We start from the raw sequence: 22,281 nt of genomic DNA on the forward strand, positions 1-22,281 counted from the left end.
AATATATAAATTTTGTAGGAACATTTTTGGAAGTTATTTTTAATTCTTGCTAAATTAACACATAAAACACATACATAACAAACATACTTCAAATTAGGGCTGCACAATATATCGCTTCAGCATCGATATTGCAATGTGTGCATTCACAATAGTCACTGCATCTGCAGTGTGGAGTTGGCATTATAATTCTTTATCAGCAATGAAAAATGTACAGTGTTAATAATAATATGCTTATTTCATGTGGCCACCATTTAAAAAAAACGAAAGCAAGGCTGCGGTGGGAGAAAACCCGGAAGTATAGGATCAGCACTGTAAACATTGCAACATCATGCTGTGGACTACAAACCTCCAGCTGTTGCCACAATTTCAAAGTGCAGATGTGGTGTAAACATCACTTTATCATTCAGTATGTTTAAATGAAATAATTTAAAGAATATTAGGCATCAAACTAAATCACAATCTCTTTAAGAGTTATACTCTTAAGTGTCCTCCTAGGCTTCAGTTCATGGCACCAGATAAACAGCGCAGGGACACTTCACTGCTTCAGCCTACGTAACCCGGTGAGCGATAAAACAATGCAGTCCCCTGTAGCGCACCCTCATGTTGCCTGTAAAAGTGTCCCGGTACTGAAATTTAAAAAATGTCCATTTCCTGCTAACATTTATCCGCCATTGAGCACGTTCTTACACAAAGCTGATTTGTCATTGTGTTCACCAGTTCTCAACAGAAATGGCTGTGATTGGCTGTGAAGGTCATCAGTTCACCACTCTTCACTGAGTGCAAACACAGATACATGGACATTGGAGTGTTTTAAAGCCACGAAGATCAGTCGAGTCATCAGCAAATTGCACGTCTGTGTACACTCAGTAAACATCGGTGAAGTGCTGTGACCTGATGACCTTCACGGCCAATCACAGTCATTTCTGTTGAGCACTGGTGAATACTTCAGCAAATCAGCGGTGTTTAGGAACATCAACAGCACCTAAATGTTAGTGGGAAATGGACATTTTTTTTTTTAATTTCAGTACTGATTAGTGACAAATTCATTATTGTGACAAGTCTAATATAGTGAATAAGTTTATTAACTTGAGTTTGATAAATGGCATATAAAATGTCTGTTTGGCAAAGAAAACGTTAGCTAACTAGTGCCATTTCCCTCAATTTAGCTGAAAATGAGGTCTGACTATCTATTCAGAACGAACCTTCAGGTCACTCAGAAGGCAGATAAGTTATAAACTTGTGTCACTTTCTCTTCGCTTATAAGATATACAGCCAGGCACTCAACATTCCTGTGTGACTCCAGGCGATACTTCCAGATTTCCTCCCAATGCAGCCTTGATTTTGCTTTAAAAATGGCAGCCACGTGAAATCAGTCTATAGGGGCTGGACAAAATAGCGATATGCATGAGGTGGCGCTTCTCTTAATGGTAGATCGAACATATATCAATGTTGCAATTCTAAGAAATATATGTGGATCTAATAACTTTTTGATGCATTTTTTCCTCTTCATTTACAAATATCATGAAATATTGTGGATGGTTTCCTTGTGATATATCATTTATATCATGATCTTTTATTATCTGGGACAAAATATCATGATAATATCGTATCGCAAATGACTACACCTGAATATCTGACAACTTATTTCACTTTTATCTTTGCTCTATCTTATTTATTCATTCTTGCAATTTCTTTGATTTGCCCATTATCTACAAGATTATTCCAACCAATCAAAAAGTTATTGATTTCATTCCAAATAGAGCTATTCAAAATGGCAGCAAAATAAAATATCCTAATGTTAGATTTTTCCAATATCGTGCAGCCCTACTTTATATAGTATGTATTGTTCCAAACCAATTGTGACAGTCTGCATTATAAAGCTAATTATTATAATTATTATACTGTTAATAACTAGATTTTATGATTCCACCTGAACTTTCTGCATCACGGAAATCATAGAACCTTTAGTCACTAGCCAGCTGCAGACATTACACCAAAGACCCTTTATACTGATTTTTCCTGTTTTGCAAGCTGTATGCCTCAGTAGTCACTAGCCACTTGGAGCTTAGCCTTTGGATGTTTGAATACAACAGTACCCTTATATTGAAAGCACACAACAAATTAGTGAGCACAAACATGAGCTTATTGAGAAAATGACTAGTTGCCTAGTTTAAGCATAATGCTTTGTGCTGAAAGAGAGTCAGTAAATATAAAATGCAACACATAAGCATCTAATATAAAATGCATAATGGGTTATAGAAATTTGATTTGTGCTGCAGCTTTACATATATAATTTAGAAGAAGAAGAAAACAGTTAGACTGTGCCAGACTAAACCAAAAAGGCCAGTCGGATAAAGGAAGACAGGCTTTTTATTTAAGGTACATACGTATAGGCCATTACTTAATCATAGTGTCTAAAAAAAAGAAAATCATCAGCACATACTGATTCAAACACCATTAATCTGTTAATAATATATTAAATCACTCTTTGGCTGATGCATTCTGTGAATAAAAAAGGATCAAGGACAGTCTGGACCAAACAGCAATGTCTAACATGCTAAACTACAGGTGGCTCAAAGCTTCAATACACTTCATATAGGCTTCAATGACATTTTATAGCACAAATCACTGCTTGTCACTTCCTGTTTCAGTAATTTCAAAGCTCATTTCATGCATGCAAACTGCCTAAAACATCAGCAAAGAATGGCATTTAGAACAGACTATATTCTGCATGCTTAACTTTACGCAGATGATTAAAATGCCCCGAAAAGCTCTGCCATGCAAATTAATTTAGCAGCTTTATCCTTTCTAAAGAACCCACGTTCTCCAGTGAATCGATCCTTTGAGACCATCACCACCTTGCTTTGAGGAACAGACGGATGCACGCATGTCCTTGGCTTCAAGTCGGGAAAAAGGAAGAGTGTTCTGGGAATTAATCAGAGCCAGAACATTTGAACTAGCTAAGCTTCAGTCAAATAAATGGGCCACCTAAAACAACACCACCAATTACCACTGATTAAAATGAGGACACTTGGCTTCTGCTCCTTCTTGGCTCCTCAGTTTCCAACATGCGATGTCTCTGTGTTCCATTAGTCAAGTGAGGCAAACGACAGCACATGCAAAACCTACAGCAGCAAACCCTCATGTCCAAGAACGTATTATTTGAAATGGCGCTCACGCTTCGTACAAAAGGTGAACGCGTCAGTGTCAAAAATTCTCTACCTCCCATTTTGTGAATCCTATTTCAACCTTGTAAAAAAAAAGGTCCATAGAGCCGAAACAAGCCTCTAATGAACTTCTGCAAAGTGCCACTTTTAATTAGCAGAGAAGGGACCTTAGACAGCTCTCAGGCTATGACAAAGCTGTCATCGTTAGCATGACTAAGAGCTTCATGCAACAGCGAGAGTCCCAGAGAGGAGGGCAATGAGACAAGAGAGGAGAGAGAGACGGAGAGAAAAAGGGAGAGAGTAAGATAAAGAGAAAAAGAAAGATTTACTGGCAGATTGTTCCAGAAGGATCTCTCAGAAAAAAAAAAAAAAAAAAACAGGACATGGTCGTCAGTCTGAAAACCGTACAGCCTCCCATCCGTGGTGATTCCATTTATTTGTTGAGCGAACAGTTTTCCAGCAATGCAGAAACAGGAAATGCAGTCATACCTGCAGTGTTTGTGTGGGCCGCTCAGGGTCTCGATGACAAAGCACTCGCCATCATTCAGGCAGTAGGCCAGATCCTTCTCCTGACACGGCTTGAAGTGCTCCGATTTCAATGGTGGCAGAGTTGGCGATGCTGAAGGAGAAAATAGAAAAGAGGATGAACATTATGTCGTGTAATAGACTGAGTAAATGAATATGAAATATGAAAAAGAACACAATCTGGAGGAACAAAACAATGAACTTGTCACTGTTGAAAATAATAAATATAAATAACATAAAGGTCATTGTGAAATTAATAAATCTAAATAAAATACCAAGCGTAACTATTTTACCAAGTGTAATATAGGTGTTTATCTGTCAAATTGTGTCTAACTGGGATAGGAAATACAATAATTCTGTATGTACATTTTGGAAAATGTATCAAATCTAGTAAAAAAGTGATGCTCATCAGATAATTATGTTTAAAGGGTAGGCATAAGAGCACTTGCCACAGATACACTTATGATGTTAACATCACAAGAAAAATGTGTAATATTATGTTTATAAAAGTCACAAATTGGCAAGAAGATGTACATGTCTCATTCAGTTTTCTCACTGGATATTAATTATGTGTGGTGCAACCTTTAAAATAGAAAAACTGAATAAAAAACTTTGACCAAAAATGTAAAAATACTGTCATTGGTATTTATTATCAAACAATGGTCCTTTTATTTTGCATGTACACCCAGTGTCCAGCACCAGTACCATTGATTTATTCTTTGCAGATTGCTGGTAAACACATAGATTGCTGGGAATCATTCGATTTTACTCAGGACTACAAATCCTGTCATACACCACACTTTCACACCTGTTCCGGTTTTCCTGCTGATTGCTAATGCACAGCTGAAGCTGTTCAGATTTGATTACATGGACTTTAAAAGCAACACAGACTTCTCTGATTCTGAACATTACAATGCATTTTAATTGCCTTGCCTTGCCATCTTACACCCTTGCTTTGTTGTTTGGTTTATTTACATTGTCTGCTGCCTGCCTTTTGACCATCCACCTGTTGTATGACCACAACTCTCGATTTGTTTTGACTGTTGCTTGCCTGACCATTCTATGTTGAATAAACCTGCATTTAGATCTGCACCTCCGTTGTCAGTGTACCAATCACATAACATCCAGCATACTCCTAAAGGTTTTTAAATATATTTCCATTTTTTTTTACTTGGATAACACCATTAGAAGGAAATCACTGGTAGAAAAGAGACATGCAGTGCATGAGTCTCTCTATACTTTTGGTAGAGTATTTCATCATCATTAAAATCAATAGCCTTCAACACTTCCCCCTCCAATGTACCCTATATTTCCAGACATCTCGTCAGTTGCCAACCAAAAAAAAACAACATCACATGAACATCAAAGATCACCATCACAAACACCAGAAAATGCAATCCACCTCTCCAAAACAAGCAACCAAAAGTCTCTTTACTGAGAACAGCTTGTTAAAACTGACAGGGAGTGGATTCGGCTTGCTGCTGATCTATTACTGAAGGATGATAGATGAGAACAATGAAGTAATCACTCTCTCTGGCTTCTCAGAATTAATTCAGGAGACTAGTATTTGGGAAAAAAGACTTCATTGTGATTAATGATGCCAAGTTCACTTTGCTAAAGTCAACATAATAAGGCAACCTTGCACTTATTACAGTCTGTGCAAACTGCAAGTCTGTAAACAGCACTAATAATATGTCTGAGAAACTTTGACTGACGTTCGTGTTGTGAACACACCTGAAAAAAAAATTGCTGAATGGCTGAACGAATGAAGAACATAACTTGAAAGGATATGAACAGCTTGTATAATCAACAAACTAGATTGACCTCAAAGTAAAAGACATGGTTAATTGCGGTAAAATAACTTTATACATAGACAGTATGTTATGTACTTTGTGCTAGGTATGAGTTTCTCCCATGAATTTCAATTAAGTTCTCAGTTAAACTGCTTAGAGGTAGGCGAAATGATTGACACTTTTACCCTGAAACAGCCTTACAGGTTTCATAATCCTCAAGATCACCACATAACAAATTCATAACTCCAACCTGCAGTAAAACAACCTAAAGCATATCCAACTTTATCCTATGTTCGTACAAAGTGATATATAGTTTTCAAATCTCTGCAATATGTATTATTTATATTACACATTTTGGCTATACATTATAAATTATCACTTTATTATTACAAAGCTCTATAAATACAATATGAGAATATCCATCTTTTTCCACATACTGTACATAATACAGATACAGTATACTCATGTGAAGTGATATACTGTTATACAATATATATAGTCATGTCCATAAATATAGGGACATCGACACAATTCTAACATTTTTTGGCTCTATACACCAACACAATGGATTTGAAATGAAATGAAGATGAAATATGTGCTTCACCTGCAGACTGTCAGCTTCAATTTGAGGGTATTTACATCCAAATCATGTGAATGCTGTAGGAATTACAACAGTTTGCATATGTGCCTCCCACTTGTTAAGGGACCAAAAGTAATGAGACATAATGATAATCATAAATAAAACTTTCACTTTTTAATACTTGGTTGCAAGTTCTTTGCAGTCAAATACAGCCTGAAGTCTGCAAAGCATTGATATCACAAATGCTGGGTTTCATCCCTTCTGATGCTATCCCAGGCCTAGCTCTACTGCAACTGTCTTCAGTTTTTTCCCCTCAGTTTTGTCTTCAGCAAGTGAAGTGCATGCTCAATCGGATCCAGGTTAGGCAATTAACTTGGCCATTGCATAATATTTCACTTCTTTCCCTTCAAAAACATTTGGTTGCTTTTGCAGTATGCTTTAGGTCATTCTCCATCTGCACTGTGAAGCGCTGTTCATGAGTTCTAACACATTTGGCTTAATATGAGCAGAAATTATTGCATGAACCACTTTAGAATTCATTATGCTGCTTTTGTCAGCAGTCACATCATAATAAATATGAGATAACCAGTTCCATTGACAGCCATACATGTTCACGCCATGAAACTACCACGACCATGCTTCACTGCCTAGGATCATAAGCAGTTCCTTTCCTTCTCCATACTTTTCTCTTTCCATTACGCTGGTACATGGTGATCTTGGTCTCATCTGTCCATAGTATGTTGTTCCAGAACTGTGAAGGCTTTTTTAGAACTCTAATTTGGCCTTCCTGTTTTTGAGGCTCAATAATGGTTTCACTTGTAGTGAACCCTTTGTATTCACTCTGGTGTCGTTTTCTCTTAATTGTTGACTCTGACACACATACACCTACTTCCTGGAGAGTGTTCTTGATCTGGCCAACTGTTGTGAAGGGTGTTTTCTTCACCAGGGAAAGAGTTCTTTGGTCATCCACCACAGTGTTTTTTTTCCAGGTCTGTTGCAGAGCTCACAGGTGCGTTCTTTCTTTTTAAGAATGTTCCAAACAGTTGTTTTGGCCACGCCTAATGTTTTTGCTATCTTTCTGATGGGTTTGTTTTGTTTTGTCATGTCTAATGATGGCCTGCTTGACTCATAGTGACAGCTCTTTGGATCTCATTTTGATAGTTGAAAGCAACAGATTCCAAATGCAAATAGCATTCTTGAAAAGAACTCTGAACCTTTTATCTGCTCGTTGTAATTGGGATAATGAGGGAAATACACACAACTGGCCATGGAACAACTGAGAAGCCAATTGTCCCATACTTTTGGTCCCTTAACAAGTGGGAGGAACATATGCAAACTGTTGTAATTCCTACAGCGTTCACCTGATTTGGTTATAAATACCTTTAAATTAAAGCTGACAGTTAAAGCACATCTAATTAATTTCATTTCAGATTCATTGTGTTGGTGTATAGAGCCAAAAATTTTAGAAATGTGTGAATATTTATGGACATGACTGTATTTAGGGTTAGGGTAATTAGACAAGTTATTGTATAATAATGGTTTGTTCTGTAGACTATCGAAAAAATATATAGCTAAAAGGGGCTAAAATGTTGTTGTTGTTTTTTTTATTATTAAAACTGCTTTTATTCTAGCTGAAAACACGTTCTCCAGAAGAAAAAAAACACTATCAGACACACTCTGAAAATGTCCTTGCTCTGTTAAACATAATTTGGGAAATACATTCAAAAAAGAAAAAAGAAACATCAAAGGGGGCTAGTAATGCTGACTTCAACTGTATATACTCTCTCACACACATCATATATTAAGAATACATGTCCCTAAAAAAAGTGGTGATACAGTAGAAACAAAGGTGAATAAGTTAGTTGTTACAAAAGTATTATTATTACAACAATAAATGCATACCGTATAATAAAGTGCTACCACCGATATGGCTTCCAGCAAAGCTGCTGTGATAGAGGGTGCATTTTAAACACAGCGTCATACAAATATAATGCAACTGATTCTCTGCACAGACATTCAAATTACACTTGTATGTGTCAAATTAATCAAGATAATTACAATGTATCATGGCCAATTGCACAAAATAATTATATACATCAATATTTGGTGAGAAAAGCAGATAACGGCTGCAGAGTAAAAAAAAAAAAAAATCATCAAGATTAAATCTTCAGTTGCTTATTCTGCCATTTATGTACGGGTCAAGGAGCATGACTAACTACATTTTCATATAATTGTGCTATAATAAATAAATTATTACTAACAAAATGAACATTAATTCTGCATGATTCTTTTTGTAGTCACTAATAACGTTGTCCGAGTATCAGCTGTGGGTGGTATCACATTCACGCTCATTGATTTCAGAATATTCAGCCAGGTCTTCTGAGGTTAATTTGGCGTGCGTTCAGACCGCCAGGTGACAGAACGCCCCCAAGTAGGACCTTAGGACCTTAATAAATAAAACTTTAAACGTTTTTAATAAAAACCTCCATTCATTTTACATTAATTGCATCTAGGTGCTTCACCAGACCTTTAGATAAATGCCTGCCAGAATCAATGCAAAACGTTTGTGCTTTGTGTTAAAAGCGAAAAAGCAAAAAAAAAAAAAAATAAAAAATAAAAAGAAGCAAGATCTCTATTAGTCATCCTTCAGAACACTGATGATATCGATAACAGCTTAGTAGCCCATCAGCTTCATTACTGAGGCTTTTTCTTTTGGATTTAAATGGCCTGGTTTCCTGCAGGCTGTCAGTTTTCCTGGAGGTGAGATGGAGATTGGAGATCCACTCAGCCCCTGACATCCTCTCTATCTTAGTTTGTGTGGTGGGCCGAGGCAGGTGCAGGGTGTTAAGGGATGGGATTCCCCAGGGCCAAGCACTGATGCCGTCTCTCAGATGTGACATTCCCCCAGAGCGCCCGGCGGCTTGACATACAGTGAAGGTCACAGAGAATCGATTAGCTCACAAGCAGCAATACAGGAGGGACAGGCAGAAGTGTCGACAACACACTCAGAGTGAGCTGATGATGTATGTGTTAGCTTAAAGAGACAGTACAACCAAATGTGCTTAGCATAAATGAGCACAACTCTCACAGATCTCTTTTAAATCTATAGGGTGCTTTACAATAATATTGTTTGTTTTACATTATATTAGTCAGTACCAAAAGCCTAAACTGGAACTAATCTAACAAAAGAAACAAATAAATAAAGGTCACAGTGCAAGAATAAGTACACCCAAACAAATATGTTGGAAGGAAAAAATAAATAAAGTTTTAATAAACAGGAATAATCAGGCGTTACATTAACACTTGTTTTGGAATTTTGTATTTTGTATTTATTTATTTATTTTTATTTTTTGCAATAACCTGCAGTAACCATGTAAATGGATTATCTTAATATTCATAAATATTTTAGGTGAACAAACTCATCCAATAAAATTATAACTGTTTAATAAAACAGCTTTGAAAGCACCAAATATTATCGACTATATTCACTGAGAAATTTATAAAAAAAAAGGGATGTACTAATTTATTGTTGTATATTTATCTATCTCACATTGTTCCTGGTCTGCATTAATTAATTTTATCTGGTGGACACATAAACATACATAGACATACAGTATTTGTGCTTTGAAGAATGTTGATAACCACAGTACAGAGCAATTACTTTTTTTTGCCTTTGAGATGTCAAGGTATCATCAAGTTATGTCTACCATAGTCTTCCTTTTTCTTTTTTATGTCTGAAGTTGGAAAAATGGGAATTAAAGCTGCTTTGCTAACTAAATGAATGTTGCTCTATAAAATAATTTAATAAAAAACAACAATAAGAGCAGAAACCAATCAAAAATGTTCAATTATGTGTACAGCATAAAACATCTATCTACCCAAAACTAGGTATTTATAAATATGTGACATGGCAAAAAACAACACATTTACATAACATGGTTAGTGTTCAGTTTTTATGTTGATTGCTCCAAGAATCGTTAGTCAATCAAACCATTTTATTCAACAAAAGGTTCTTTACAGTGTAAAAATCCTCTTCATAACATGAAAACATGTCTTTTTAGAGAACTTTTATTTTATTATTTTTTTAAAGGTAGCACAGAATGAAAATCTTGACATTTTTTGGCATTTCTGAATAATAAGATTTCAGTTACAAAGAGTTTGTAATATAGGCAACAAACACATATAGATGTCTTCATTTAAGTGTTTATTACATGTTTATGCATCACTGGGCCCACACGGAAACTATGTGCGCTGAAATCTACAAATTTCCACAGATTTTTAGCCCTTCATTAAGTCTATTTATTTACTTGTGTAAATGTGCGTGAATTGATATTTATTCAAAAATTTTTTATTAATTTCAGTAACAATATTGACTAATATGAAAATGTTCATTTAATTTATTTACAATACAATTTGTAAAGTAATATTTTCTGTCTTTTAGTAGATATATTATATGACAGACTTGCTTCGTTTACCAAATAAGTGAATCTAGATGAATTTGCATTGCATTTCGTCAAATAAAAGTTAAAAAGCTATTATTTTTTATTTCATATATTAAGTTTTTAGTTACAATACTCCCAAAATCATCCCACATAAATCTGCAGATGTTTTACAATATTCTCAGCAGAAATGACCGCAGATTCTGTCCCTACAAATCACTCATATCTTACCGTAATTTTTTTTTATAAAAAAGGATGCATCAGAGATTCAGAGAAGAGCTCATTAATAGTTATGACCCTTCCAAATATGATCAAAACTGAGTTTTTCATTCTAGGGGTAATAGGGTATATGCAGAAGTATGCAGAAGGACTTTTAATTTTGCAGTAACCAGTGTCAAGCGCTTCCGGTGAACTGTATGCAATCACAAAATCAGTGCGTTTAAGGTCTGTTCTCTTTAAAAATCTACTATCTCTACTGCGTGATTGATATCCAATATAAAGTGGGTCTCAGATTGCACAAGAATCACTGCATTAAGTTACATTTTCCTTCGCCATGGCTTTAAAATATGAACATATATTTTACTCTAGTATCTTCAATGGAGTTTTTACGCTCGCCTGTTGATACTGACAGGCGCGTGCATGTAAACATTTTTTCATCTTGGCTTACACTTCAACATTTAAATGAATGCTTAAGTCTATTTATCTGATTAAATTTATTACATTACAACATCGATGCTGTAAAAGGAATCGTATAAAATTTAGGTACATTGATCGTTCACTGGAAGTTTATCAGTATGGGAAAAAACACTAGCTGTGTATTTACCTTATTTATTTGGTTATAAATGAGCATACAAACCATATCTGCAGAATTTTTGACACATACCTAAGCCACATACCTACAACGTAGATATCAGAAAGAAAAATGAGAGAATTTTCAGTATTTAATCAATGCACATGGAATCTTTAAGAGTGTAAACAAACAGAATGCTAGTAAAGATGTTTACACACAGGGCAAAATCAGGGTAAGGGTCAAATATTCAGGCACTGACTGGTTGTACTGACTGGGTGTAATTTAGTTCAAACAAGTTATGATATTTATCGGCTTAATTAACACCATTTAATGCATTTTATCTACAGTAAGGCATTTCAAATTAAGCAAAAAAAAAAAAAAGTAAGATCTTTTGTGCAACCACATTAGTCTTTGAAAAACAGCTCTTCTTTGCATGCAGGCCAAATATCCACAAGGCTGTTTCAGTGTCCACTTTTTAAAAGCTGAGCCACTAGATCTTCCCAATCCCTCAAATAATTTATCAAAAGCGCACAACATCAGAGAAGCGGGTCAACAAAATAGCTGCTTATCTATGAATACTCATATCTGGCGAAATGTCAAATCTCTGACAGAGCTTCAGCAATCCGGCTGCGGAAAATAGACTGATACAGATCTTTCTAAAAAAAGATCACAGTTTACAAGCTGAGGCTTCAATAATTTGTTTTATCGTAGATGTGCTGTAGTGAATAGCTAAAGCTCCAACGGTCTTGTCCTCACAGATTTGATTTCTCTCATTACAGAGTCACTTGTTGTTGGCTAGAAATGTCAGGCAATACTGACAATCTCTCTCTATGGATTGCCATGCTATCTCTCCATTTCTCATCTGAATGCAGAGGTCAATGGCAATTTCCTGTCAGGGAGCGAAGAGCACTTTCCAATGGCGCAGTTCTGCTGGCCACTGGGCGCTCCTGGTCTCTCTTTTGGCTGACAGGTTTGGGGTTTTCTTTCTTTGGCCAGTCATTTAAAACGGCCCCCAAGTCCCCCTCCAGCACAATGTTCTGTCTGCAACCGTGCCAAGGTGCAAGTACAGAGCAGGGGCCAGTAGGGAAAAACACATGGAATAAATGACAGGGATGATGGATGTGACTAGAAGAAGAGGCATTCAGCATTCAGCGAAAAACAATACAGAGAGCAATGGAAACTGCAAAACTTTTCTCATAGGAAAGGGGAAACAAAACCATAAGGTCTCTTTAAAATATTAGGTTTCTTGCAGACATACATTAATTACATTAATAATACAACAATAGCAATGGCGACACAGTGGCTCAGTGGCTAGCACTGTCTCCACACAGCAAGAAGGACGCTGGTTCGAGTACCGGCTGGGTCAGTTGACATTCCTGTATGGAGTTTGCATGTTCTCCCTGTGTTCGTGTAGGTTTCCTTCGGGTGTACCAGTTTCCCCCACAGTCCAAAGACATGCACCATACAGCAGGTGAATTGAATAAACTAAATTCTTCTTAGTGTATGTGTGTGAATGAGAGTAAATGGATGTTTCCCAGTACTCGGTTGCTGCTGGAAGAGCATCCGCTGTTTAAAACATCTGCTGGATAAGTTTTAAGTTCTGCTTTGGTGACCTCTGATGAATAAAGGAACTGAGCTGAAGGAAAATCAATGAATAATAATAATAATAATAATAATAATAATAAGAAGAAGAAGAAGAAGAAGAAGAAGAAGAAGAAGAAGAAGAAGAAGAAAAAATGTGTAAATTAAGAGAAAATATACTGCTAATTTATTATAAGGTTTCTGTACGCAATACACCACACCAACAGACAATAAATCACTTTAAACTAATAAAAATGTTAATAAAAGTCACTTTTTTGATTTTTTTAAAGGTTAAAAGTTGTTGGAAGAAAGAGCAAGGTCCCATTAACGTAATTCAAAAGCATAAAAAAAGGAAAACCGAAATCACAAAATATAGAAAGCTGCTAATTTACATTTTTTTAACAGTGTAGAGTGTATATGTGAATATAAACGATAATACAATACAATTATATAATATATAATCTATGATACAACTATTACTGCTTAATAAAAAAAGCCAAATAAAATAAATTACTTGTTTTTATTATTATTATTATTTATTATTATTATTATTATTATTATTATTATTATTTATTATTATTATTATTATTATTATTATTATTATTATTATTATTATTATTATTATTATTATTGTTGTTGTTGTTTTTTGTAGTTGTTGTTGTCCTGAAAGTGCTGAAATATCCACCTTTACATTCTTACAAAACATTATTATTCACTTATATCCAGATTATGTCCACTAGAGGGTGCTATAAAGTCTTTATAATATAAGGGAAACTATTAGGAAAGAAATAAAGAAAAATAAAAAAAGAAAGAAGAAAGAAAGAAAGAAAGAAAGAAAGAAAGAAAATGGTATTTTATCTACTATTAAAGGGCTATCAAATCCCTATTCACAATAATGGTCAATAAATAACAACCACAACTATGCTATTATAGACAGTAAAGTTTTAACATTAAAAAAATGTTAACAGTTTTAAGAAATCAAGTATGCATAAAGTAAAACAGATTATATATGGCCTATATGTGATCGTTAAAAAAATAATACTGGTCTTGGATGGATGAATACCATATCATTGTGAATGACATCAAATAAAAAACACCCCAACTCCTTATGTACAATCATTTCCTTCCTGCCAGATCTCTATAAGAACACACAATCTTTCTACTCCTACAGTAACAGTGAGAAATAAGATGACAGCCACACCCAGAAGCCTGATCCTCATAACAGTCCTCAATGTGAAAGAGTCAGTCTCCTTCATCCTCTCCTCCTATGCAACATCATTTATCTGCAACATAAAAGCTGTTAAAGGGTCAGCATTTGATCAGGAATAAAGACAGAAGTCGGTGTGCTACATATGTATCTCCGTGTGCGCAGGCCTGTGGTGAAGCGCACTTCTGCCTGCTTTATATGCCGATCAATGGCAGCCATGCAGTGGAGTAAAGTCGGTCGATGAACGCCATGCAGACGGAGCTGATACACTGAAGGAGACAGAGCTGTGTATACAGAGCACAGTCCACCAGCAAAAAAAAAAAAAGAGAGAGAGACAGCAGAAAGAGAGAGAGGAGGAGGTACTGAGCGTGTGATACTGTGTGTATTACTGCTGAAAATGACAGATTATGAATGGATATGTAATAATAATAATAATAATAACAATAATCATGCTTATTAATACTATTAAGAGTGTATATTTATTCAGTCAACTGCAGTTGTGTTTATATTTTAGAATACATACTTCATGTAATGTCATATGATACGACTCTTTATAAATATAATGCTCATGTTAACTAATATATAAAGCAGAATAGAGTAGGGAAGAGATAAACAAACAATAATATTAAAAAACAAAAAAATAAAATAAATAAAATAATAATAATTATAGTAGTAGCAGCAGTAAAGTATATCATAGTATAGTATAGTATAGTATAGTATAGTATAGTATAGTATAGTATAGTATAGTATAGTATAGTATAGACCATGTTGAGGGATGTAAACAAAAACAATGGTCCCAACGTATTTCATATTCAGTTATGAAATAGTTTGATAACAAGCAGGAAATGGGCCAATGACATGACCATGTTATAATTACTTTTCATACTTTATATTACGTAATTCACATAATCTCATAATATAATAGTACCATTCTTAATCTATAATGGTAATTTTGGGGTAGAATGAGAGTGGAATAGAGTAACAAAAAGACATATGATAATAATAATAATAATAATAATAATAATAATAATAATAATAATAATAATAATAATAATAATAATACATGAAATAACAACAACAACAACAACAACAATAATAATAATAATAATAATAATAATAATAATAATAATAATAATAATACATGAAATAACAACAACAACAACAACAATAATAATAATAATAATAATAATAATAATAATAATAATGATAATAATACATGAAATAACAACAACAACAACAATAATAATAATAATAATAATAATAATAATAATAATAATAATAATAATAATAATAATAATAATAATAATAATAATAAGGGAAAATATATGAAATAATAATAATAATAATAATAATAATAATAATAATAATACATGAAATAACGACAACAACAACAACAACAACAATAATGATAATAATAAAAAAAGGAAAAATAGATACTATAAAAATACTACTACTACTAATAATAGTAATAATAATAATAATAATAATAATAATAATAATAATACTAAACACTAAAAACTTTTGTATGTATTTAGCAAGCAACAGTGACCTTACTGAAAATAAATTGCAAATTGTATTGCAAACAAACGTGCAGCTCTTTTTACAATGATTTATAATCTATGTTATTCCAACTCTAAATTTAAACGAAATGAGCAGCATTCAAAGTTATTGACAAATCAATATAAATGAGCCAAATTGCTTTGTTGCCTGGATACTGCTAACAGCCTTGAGTTTATTTAATCGCAGAAAATTCCCATATATTTACAACAATTTACACTATTAAATTTGAACACTGTAGTGCCCGCATGTTAAATAAACCTATAAACAACTCATCTGCGTAAGAGTGGTTTTACCACACTTTGTGTTGAGCCTAATAACAGCTTTACCTGTCATAAAATCACAGTAATGCAAAGCCTCCAGCGGCTCTTTGTTTTAACACCACTCATAAATGGCATTTGTCACACACATTCACACACACACATGCACAAGCACACACACATACAGATGTAAAATCAAATATCAGACCTGTTTTTTCGCCACTTTATAATTCAGACAGAATCATATTTAAAGTCCCCAAGAAATCTAAACTAATCATATGATTTTGTTAGCTCACATTGCTATTTTTGTTGTGAATAATTCATCTGTGCATGTCATTAAGAAAAAGTTTGCCCATCTAATCTTAAATAGAAATCTGAAAAAGCACTTCCTGTTTTTTTTTTCCAGTCAATTTGTCAGATTACATATATCTAAGGAATTGGGCATGGCTAACATTTTTAACCACACAGCTCCAACTGTCAGTTTTGACAACAAACAGAAATGGTGAGCAGGAGGAGTCTGTCAGGTTGTAATAACTCTCCCTAAACCCTTTTCCCGATCATTCTGAATGAAATGCCTACTTTGCATCCATTCAGCTCGCAGTAAAACAAAAACAAGCCCAAAAACAAGTCGCACCCACTGTTTTCTCAATTAGAATTTAGTTTCTTTAGAAACTGCATTACAATACGCAAAAAAAAATTACGGTTGCTGCTTCCGGTTCATGGGGACTTTAACATTAACCAGGGCTCAACAATAAGGACTGCCCTTAGATGCTCGGGATAGTAGACGGATCATTACTGGCCCGACTGGGCTAACAGTGTTGCCTTGTTACTAAATTTAATTTCCCTGCTACAGTGTGACTATTTGTCAATTGCATGCAAATACAGTCTTAGGATCAAGAAACAGTTTGTGCTTTTAATCCTTTAAATGCTACCTTCTCTGTGATGTCGTAAACACCATATTGCTTTTCAGTTCATCTAGTCTGATTTGTTGTTGTGAGCACGCTATTTTTTTCCGTAACCTGGTAACAACCAGTACAGCGAAGAGACGTCAACATCAAATTAAGAGGCTAACGTCTTGGAAAGAGACATTTACGTGGGGACAACACGACGAAAAAAATGAAGTGAGGTTTCGCACAGTTTGCCGTCAGTTTGGCAAGTCAGTCACATTTTGTTAAATCATTTAGAACTGCAATAAAATACCTGCAGTTTCCATACTGCTCTTTTTGTTTCCATAACAATTAAAATTTCGCTCATTTGTTTATTAACATTTTAAAAATATTTAACTTCTAAATTCACAGACGTTATTTTCGACAAAATATGTGGATAAGAAATAGCTATTAACTTTTCTGTTTTTGGTTGGACAAGTAAGAATCTGAACCACTGTCCCGACAGGGCCAGTCTAAATCCAAATCGTGGAGCCCTGTTAACATAATATCTAAATCACAAAATATTGAAAAAAAGGTAGAATTCTTTAATATTCTAATATTTCTAATAACTATAATAATAATAATAATAATAATAATAATAATAATAATAATAATGTTGTTGTTGTTGTTATTGTTAATAATATATTTGGCAGAACTAAACCGTTATATTTAAATCAATATATTAACATACAATGATATACATAAGTATGATTTATTTAATTTATATAATAATAATAATAATAATAATAATAATAATAATAATAATAATAATAATAATAATAGCAATAATATTAATAATAATAATAATAATAATAATAATAATAATAATAATAATAATAATAATAATAATAATAGCTGTTGTTGTTATTACTATTATTATTATTATTATTATTATTATTATTATTATTATTATTATTATTATTATTATTATTTATTAAATAGCATGACAAACCAATAAAGTGTGTAAGAGTGATTACGTTTGGTGTTGAGATTAATAGCCCCCCTATTTGTCATAAAATCACAGTAATGCAAAGCCTCTAGTGGCTCATTGCTTTAACATCACTCAGAAGTGGCATCTGTCTACACACACACACACACACACAATGGCTGCTGAGCGTCGGGTGTGTGCTGTGTGCTGCTGCATTGCAGATGTTTGCAATGGCAGTGAAACTCTCTGCTGTGACGCGTGGATTAAACCCAGCAACATCTCAAATTACACCACAGAAGAAACTCTAATGTGAGGGGAAATCAGCCATTGCTAATCTGATTTTTTCAAACACAGAGCGTCTTCTGTTTCTCGTCAACAGCTTCAGCTATCAGCTCTTCGTATCCGGACAGTCATGTTTGTCCAGCTGCTGGAGGACAAGAAAACACATCTCTGTGCCTTATGAAAAAAAGCCTCTTTTTTCCCGCCCTCGTCCAGTCCAAACATAACCCTCTTTTCATACATTCAATCCCCTCTGTCCATTCATCCACCCGTCCTCTGGCTCTGGTCCATTTCTAACAGTGTGTTGTGTCTCGATTAGTATTTGGGGTAAATATCCACAGCTCCAGTCTCATGGCTAAAGAGCATTAGCGCCTTAGCAAACAAACATGGTGGTGAGTTTATAGAGCACTCATCTATAGGTGCCAGGATGAAAGCAAAGCTGCTGGGACCTCAACCTTTCAAGATTTTCTCTCTCTCCGCCTCTCTCTCTCTGTTTCATTTCCAGTGTTTCTGTCTATTTTATCTGCTGGCTTTGTCACACCTGGCTTTCATCATATAAGCACAGAATTAGACAACCTCTCATGAGAAAAGATAAATTTTTATGAAGGATAGAATATGAAGCAAAAGGTGAACATCGTGGCAGTTGCTTGATAACATGTTTAATAAAACTATGCTGTAAGTTTTACACACTTTGAAGAAAAAATAATTTAAAAAGTAAGAATTCGCTATATAGGTTGAACATGTGAAAATGTTACAAAAACACTAAGTATATACTACAACTACATATCTGCCACTGATAAATACAAATCCCAACATGTATATTCTTGATTGCAAACACACAGTGGAAGCTTGTGAAGACTCATTACCAGGACTATAAATACACCTCACACACACATATTGCTGAGTCTTGTTATCCTGTAGCATTACAAAGCATTCTATTTTCTAGCCTTGCTATGTTTCCTGACCCTTGCCTTGTTTCTCAACCCTTGCCTTGTTTCTTGTTTATGTTGTTTTACTACTTGTATCCACCTCTTGCCTGTGACCATGACTGCAATTTTGGATTTTCGTCATGATACTGTTTGTTCCTGTTTAGACCATTGCCTGCATGACTGAGTTAATAAACTGCAATTGGACCCTCAACTCCGTTGTACCACATCTATCTATCTATCTATCTATCTATCTATCTATCTATCTATCTATCTATCTATCTATCTATCTATCTATCTATCTATCTATCTATCTATCTATCTATCTATCTATCACCAGCAATCTAGCAGTTGTAAATTGCTGGAGAACTACAAATCTGCCACTGATATGAACCACAAATCCCATCATGCACCACACACACACACACCAATTTCTTTGATTGCAAACACACAGATGAAGCTTGTGAAGACTCATTATCAGGACTATGAAGACACCTCACTCTCACACATACAGTGCTGAGTCTGTCCATCCATCCATCTATCCTTACTGTTTTGGCAACATTTGCTTATATTCAACATATAGAGACATTACTATAGTTACATTATATGAATACATAAATATTTTGTTTTATTTTGTATTATTTTGTTGTATTATTTTGTGTTATTTTGATTTATTTTTATGTATTTAAAAATTATTTATTAATTTTAAATATCCAATAGAAAGGTAAGTTTTAATTGTTATTAATTCCAGTAATGAATAGTTATAACAATTAATCCTGTAATTTAATGCAATATCAATTACCCTAAGAGCACATCTTAAAGGGTTAGTTCACAAAAAGAAAAAAAATAACAAACTGGTTATCATTTACTTACCCTTTACTTGTTTCAAAACTTTTATTTTTATTTATTTTTTTATTTTTAATTAGTTAAAAACAAAATAAAAAATTTTGGAAAAAAGTTGGAAACCTGTAACTACTAACTTTCATGGTATTTGTTTTAGAAGTCAATGGTTACAGGTTTTCAGCTTCCTTAAAAATACACTTGCTCATTGCTGCTCTGCCCAAACCATCACTGATACAAAAAGTGTATTTAAATCCAAAGAAATCCTCTCAACCACTATTTCAGGACCGGGACAATATTGGGCCCTTGGGCCTTGTGCCCATATCCTTATACTAAAGTGCACAATTCATCTCCTCGCTGACAGATGAGCACATCAGCTTTCATTTGGAGAGTGAAGCAAGTGGTGCTTATGACGAATGCTGAGATACTGTTGTGAAACAGTTGTAAGTGAAGAGCAAACCAAACTGTACACCTCTGAAAGGAAATGTCCCGTCTCTGGAGTATGATGTGTGCTCTCCAAATGTCACCCAGTGTGCTCTATGCACACAGAGACAGGTGGCACCGCAAATGAGTCGCTTTGTGTGGAAACCGGGAGCCTTTAAAGGGGAAACACTGCTGCTAATTAAACCACAGATTGCTGGATAAAATGCATTTTGAGAGCATCAAATTTGTTCTATTATTCAATAATGGGATTTTTCATTGTGCATTACACAAAACTGTTAAAAAATAAACAGTAAATTGCAATGCCAGTTGCAATTCCACCCTCCCCAAAAGGTGATTTTGCTTCTTGAAGTCAGTATAACGCTGCATGTAATTTGTTTGTGCCCTCTGGACAGCATTATCTTTAATGCCCGCTGCATTTTGCAATTAGCATCACCTCTCCTTCAGTGCTGATGTTAAAGATATTGCTATTCAAAACTCACCACTGCCGAAAAAGATTCATGAAGCACTTTTACTCAACTGTAACAGACACAATAATAATAATAATAATAATAATAATAATAATAATAATAATAATAATAATAATAATAATAATAATAATAATAATTAAGGGTGGCGCAGTGGTTTGAGACCCGGCTGGGTCAGTTGGCATTTCTGTGCGAAGTTTGCATGTTCTCCCCATGTTTGCGTGGGTTTCCTCCAGGTGCTCCGGTTTCCCCCACAAGTCCAAAGACATGCGCTATAGGTGAATTGAATAAGCTAAATTGGCCGTAGCGTATGTGTGTGAATGAGAGTGTATGGATGTTTCCCAGTGATGGGTTGCAGCTGTAAAGGCATCCGTTTGATGTCTAGATATTCAACAAGTTATAATATTGTTAAATAATATTTTAAAGGACACCTGTGATGCAAAAACAACTAGAACAGAACTGTGTGTAGTTACAGTGTGTCCACAGTCATATTGGAGTGACAGAAACACAACAACTCTACTTTTTTCAAAATTCCCTGATGTTTAAATAGGATCCAAATCCCCCCGATTTTAAAGCAATGTGACGTAGGAGTTTTCCCCACCCACTGAATTGATTGACAGGCACGTATTACCATGTCTCTTTAGTAACATGCATAAACATGTCCACAAAACAGGATTTGCAAAGAAACTGGGAGTAAAAAATGTTTTTAAAACAGTATATGTTTGTAATAAAGAAAAGACAGCAAAATCACTTTGTAATTTACAATCGCATAGTCTCAGCACAACTATACACGAGGATTCTTCAAACACAACAGGACTCCCTGCCTGTGAATGTTAGGCCTGGTTTATTTTGTACAGTAGCATAATGGGTAGTCATTCATTCATTCATTCATTTTCTTTTCAGCTTAGTCCCTGTATTATGAACCACTAACTTATACAGCACATGTTTTATAACGGATGCCCTTTCAGCTGCAACCCATCTCTGGAAAACATCCATCCACACTCATTCACACTCATACACTACGGACAGTTTAGCTTACCCAATTCACCTGTACCGCATGTCTTTGGACTGTGGAGGAAACCGGAGCAGCCGGAGGAAATGCCAACACGGGGAGAACATGCAAACTCCACACAGAAATGCCAACTGACTCAGCCAAGGCTCGAACCAGCGAACTTCTTGCAGTGAGGTGACAGCACTACCAACTGTGCCAACGCATTGCCCATGATGGATCTAGTAGTGTATATAGCAGTGTATATATTAACGTGTATCCTGTCACATTTGCCACAAGTAGACATGCAAAAACAGTGCAAAGTTAAACGTGTGTGTATGGTGTGTGTGTGTGTGTGTACTGTGAACTTTGTAATTGCATTTGTGTGTGACTCATCTTTTTTAGAAATGCTTAAATTAAAATGAATAATGGTTGTTGTTATAATCAAGGTTAAATGCATTTAAGATTCGTAATAAAAGGAACCACTATTAAAGAATAACCACCAATAATGATTTATCAAAATAGAGTGTGTAATTAGTAAAATAATAGATCTGGAGTAATAGCACTGAAAGTTCAGCTTCAATCAT

The 22,281-nt window shown here is 34.6% G+C and overlaps 1 protein-coding gene across 1 annotated transcript in view; it reads right to left on the reverse strand.

Moving 5' to 3' along the window:
* The window catches only part of LOC130239190 (pro-neuregulin-3, membrane-bound isoform), a 655,667-nt gene that overhangs the window by 250,845 nt on the left and 382,541 nt on the right, over window positions 1–22,281 (reverse strand). The window contains exon 2 of the mRNA XM_056470247.1: window positions 3,657–3,786. Coding sequence (XP_056326222.1) covers window positions 3,657–3,786 — 130 coding nt within the window. The remainder of the gene's footprint in view (window positions 1–3,656; window positions 3,787–22,281) is intronic.

Source organism: Danio aesculapii, chromosome 13 (genome assembly GCF_903798145.1).
Source record: "Danio aesculapii chromosome 13, fDanAes4.1, whole genome shotgun sequence".
In the NCBI taxonomy this organism is placed as follows: Eukaryota; Metazoa; Chordata; class Actinopteri; order Cypriniformes; family Danionidae; genus Danio; species Danio aesculapii.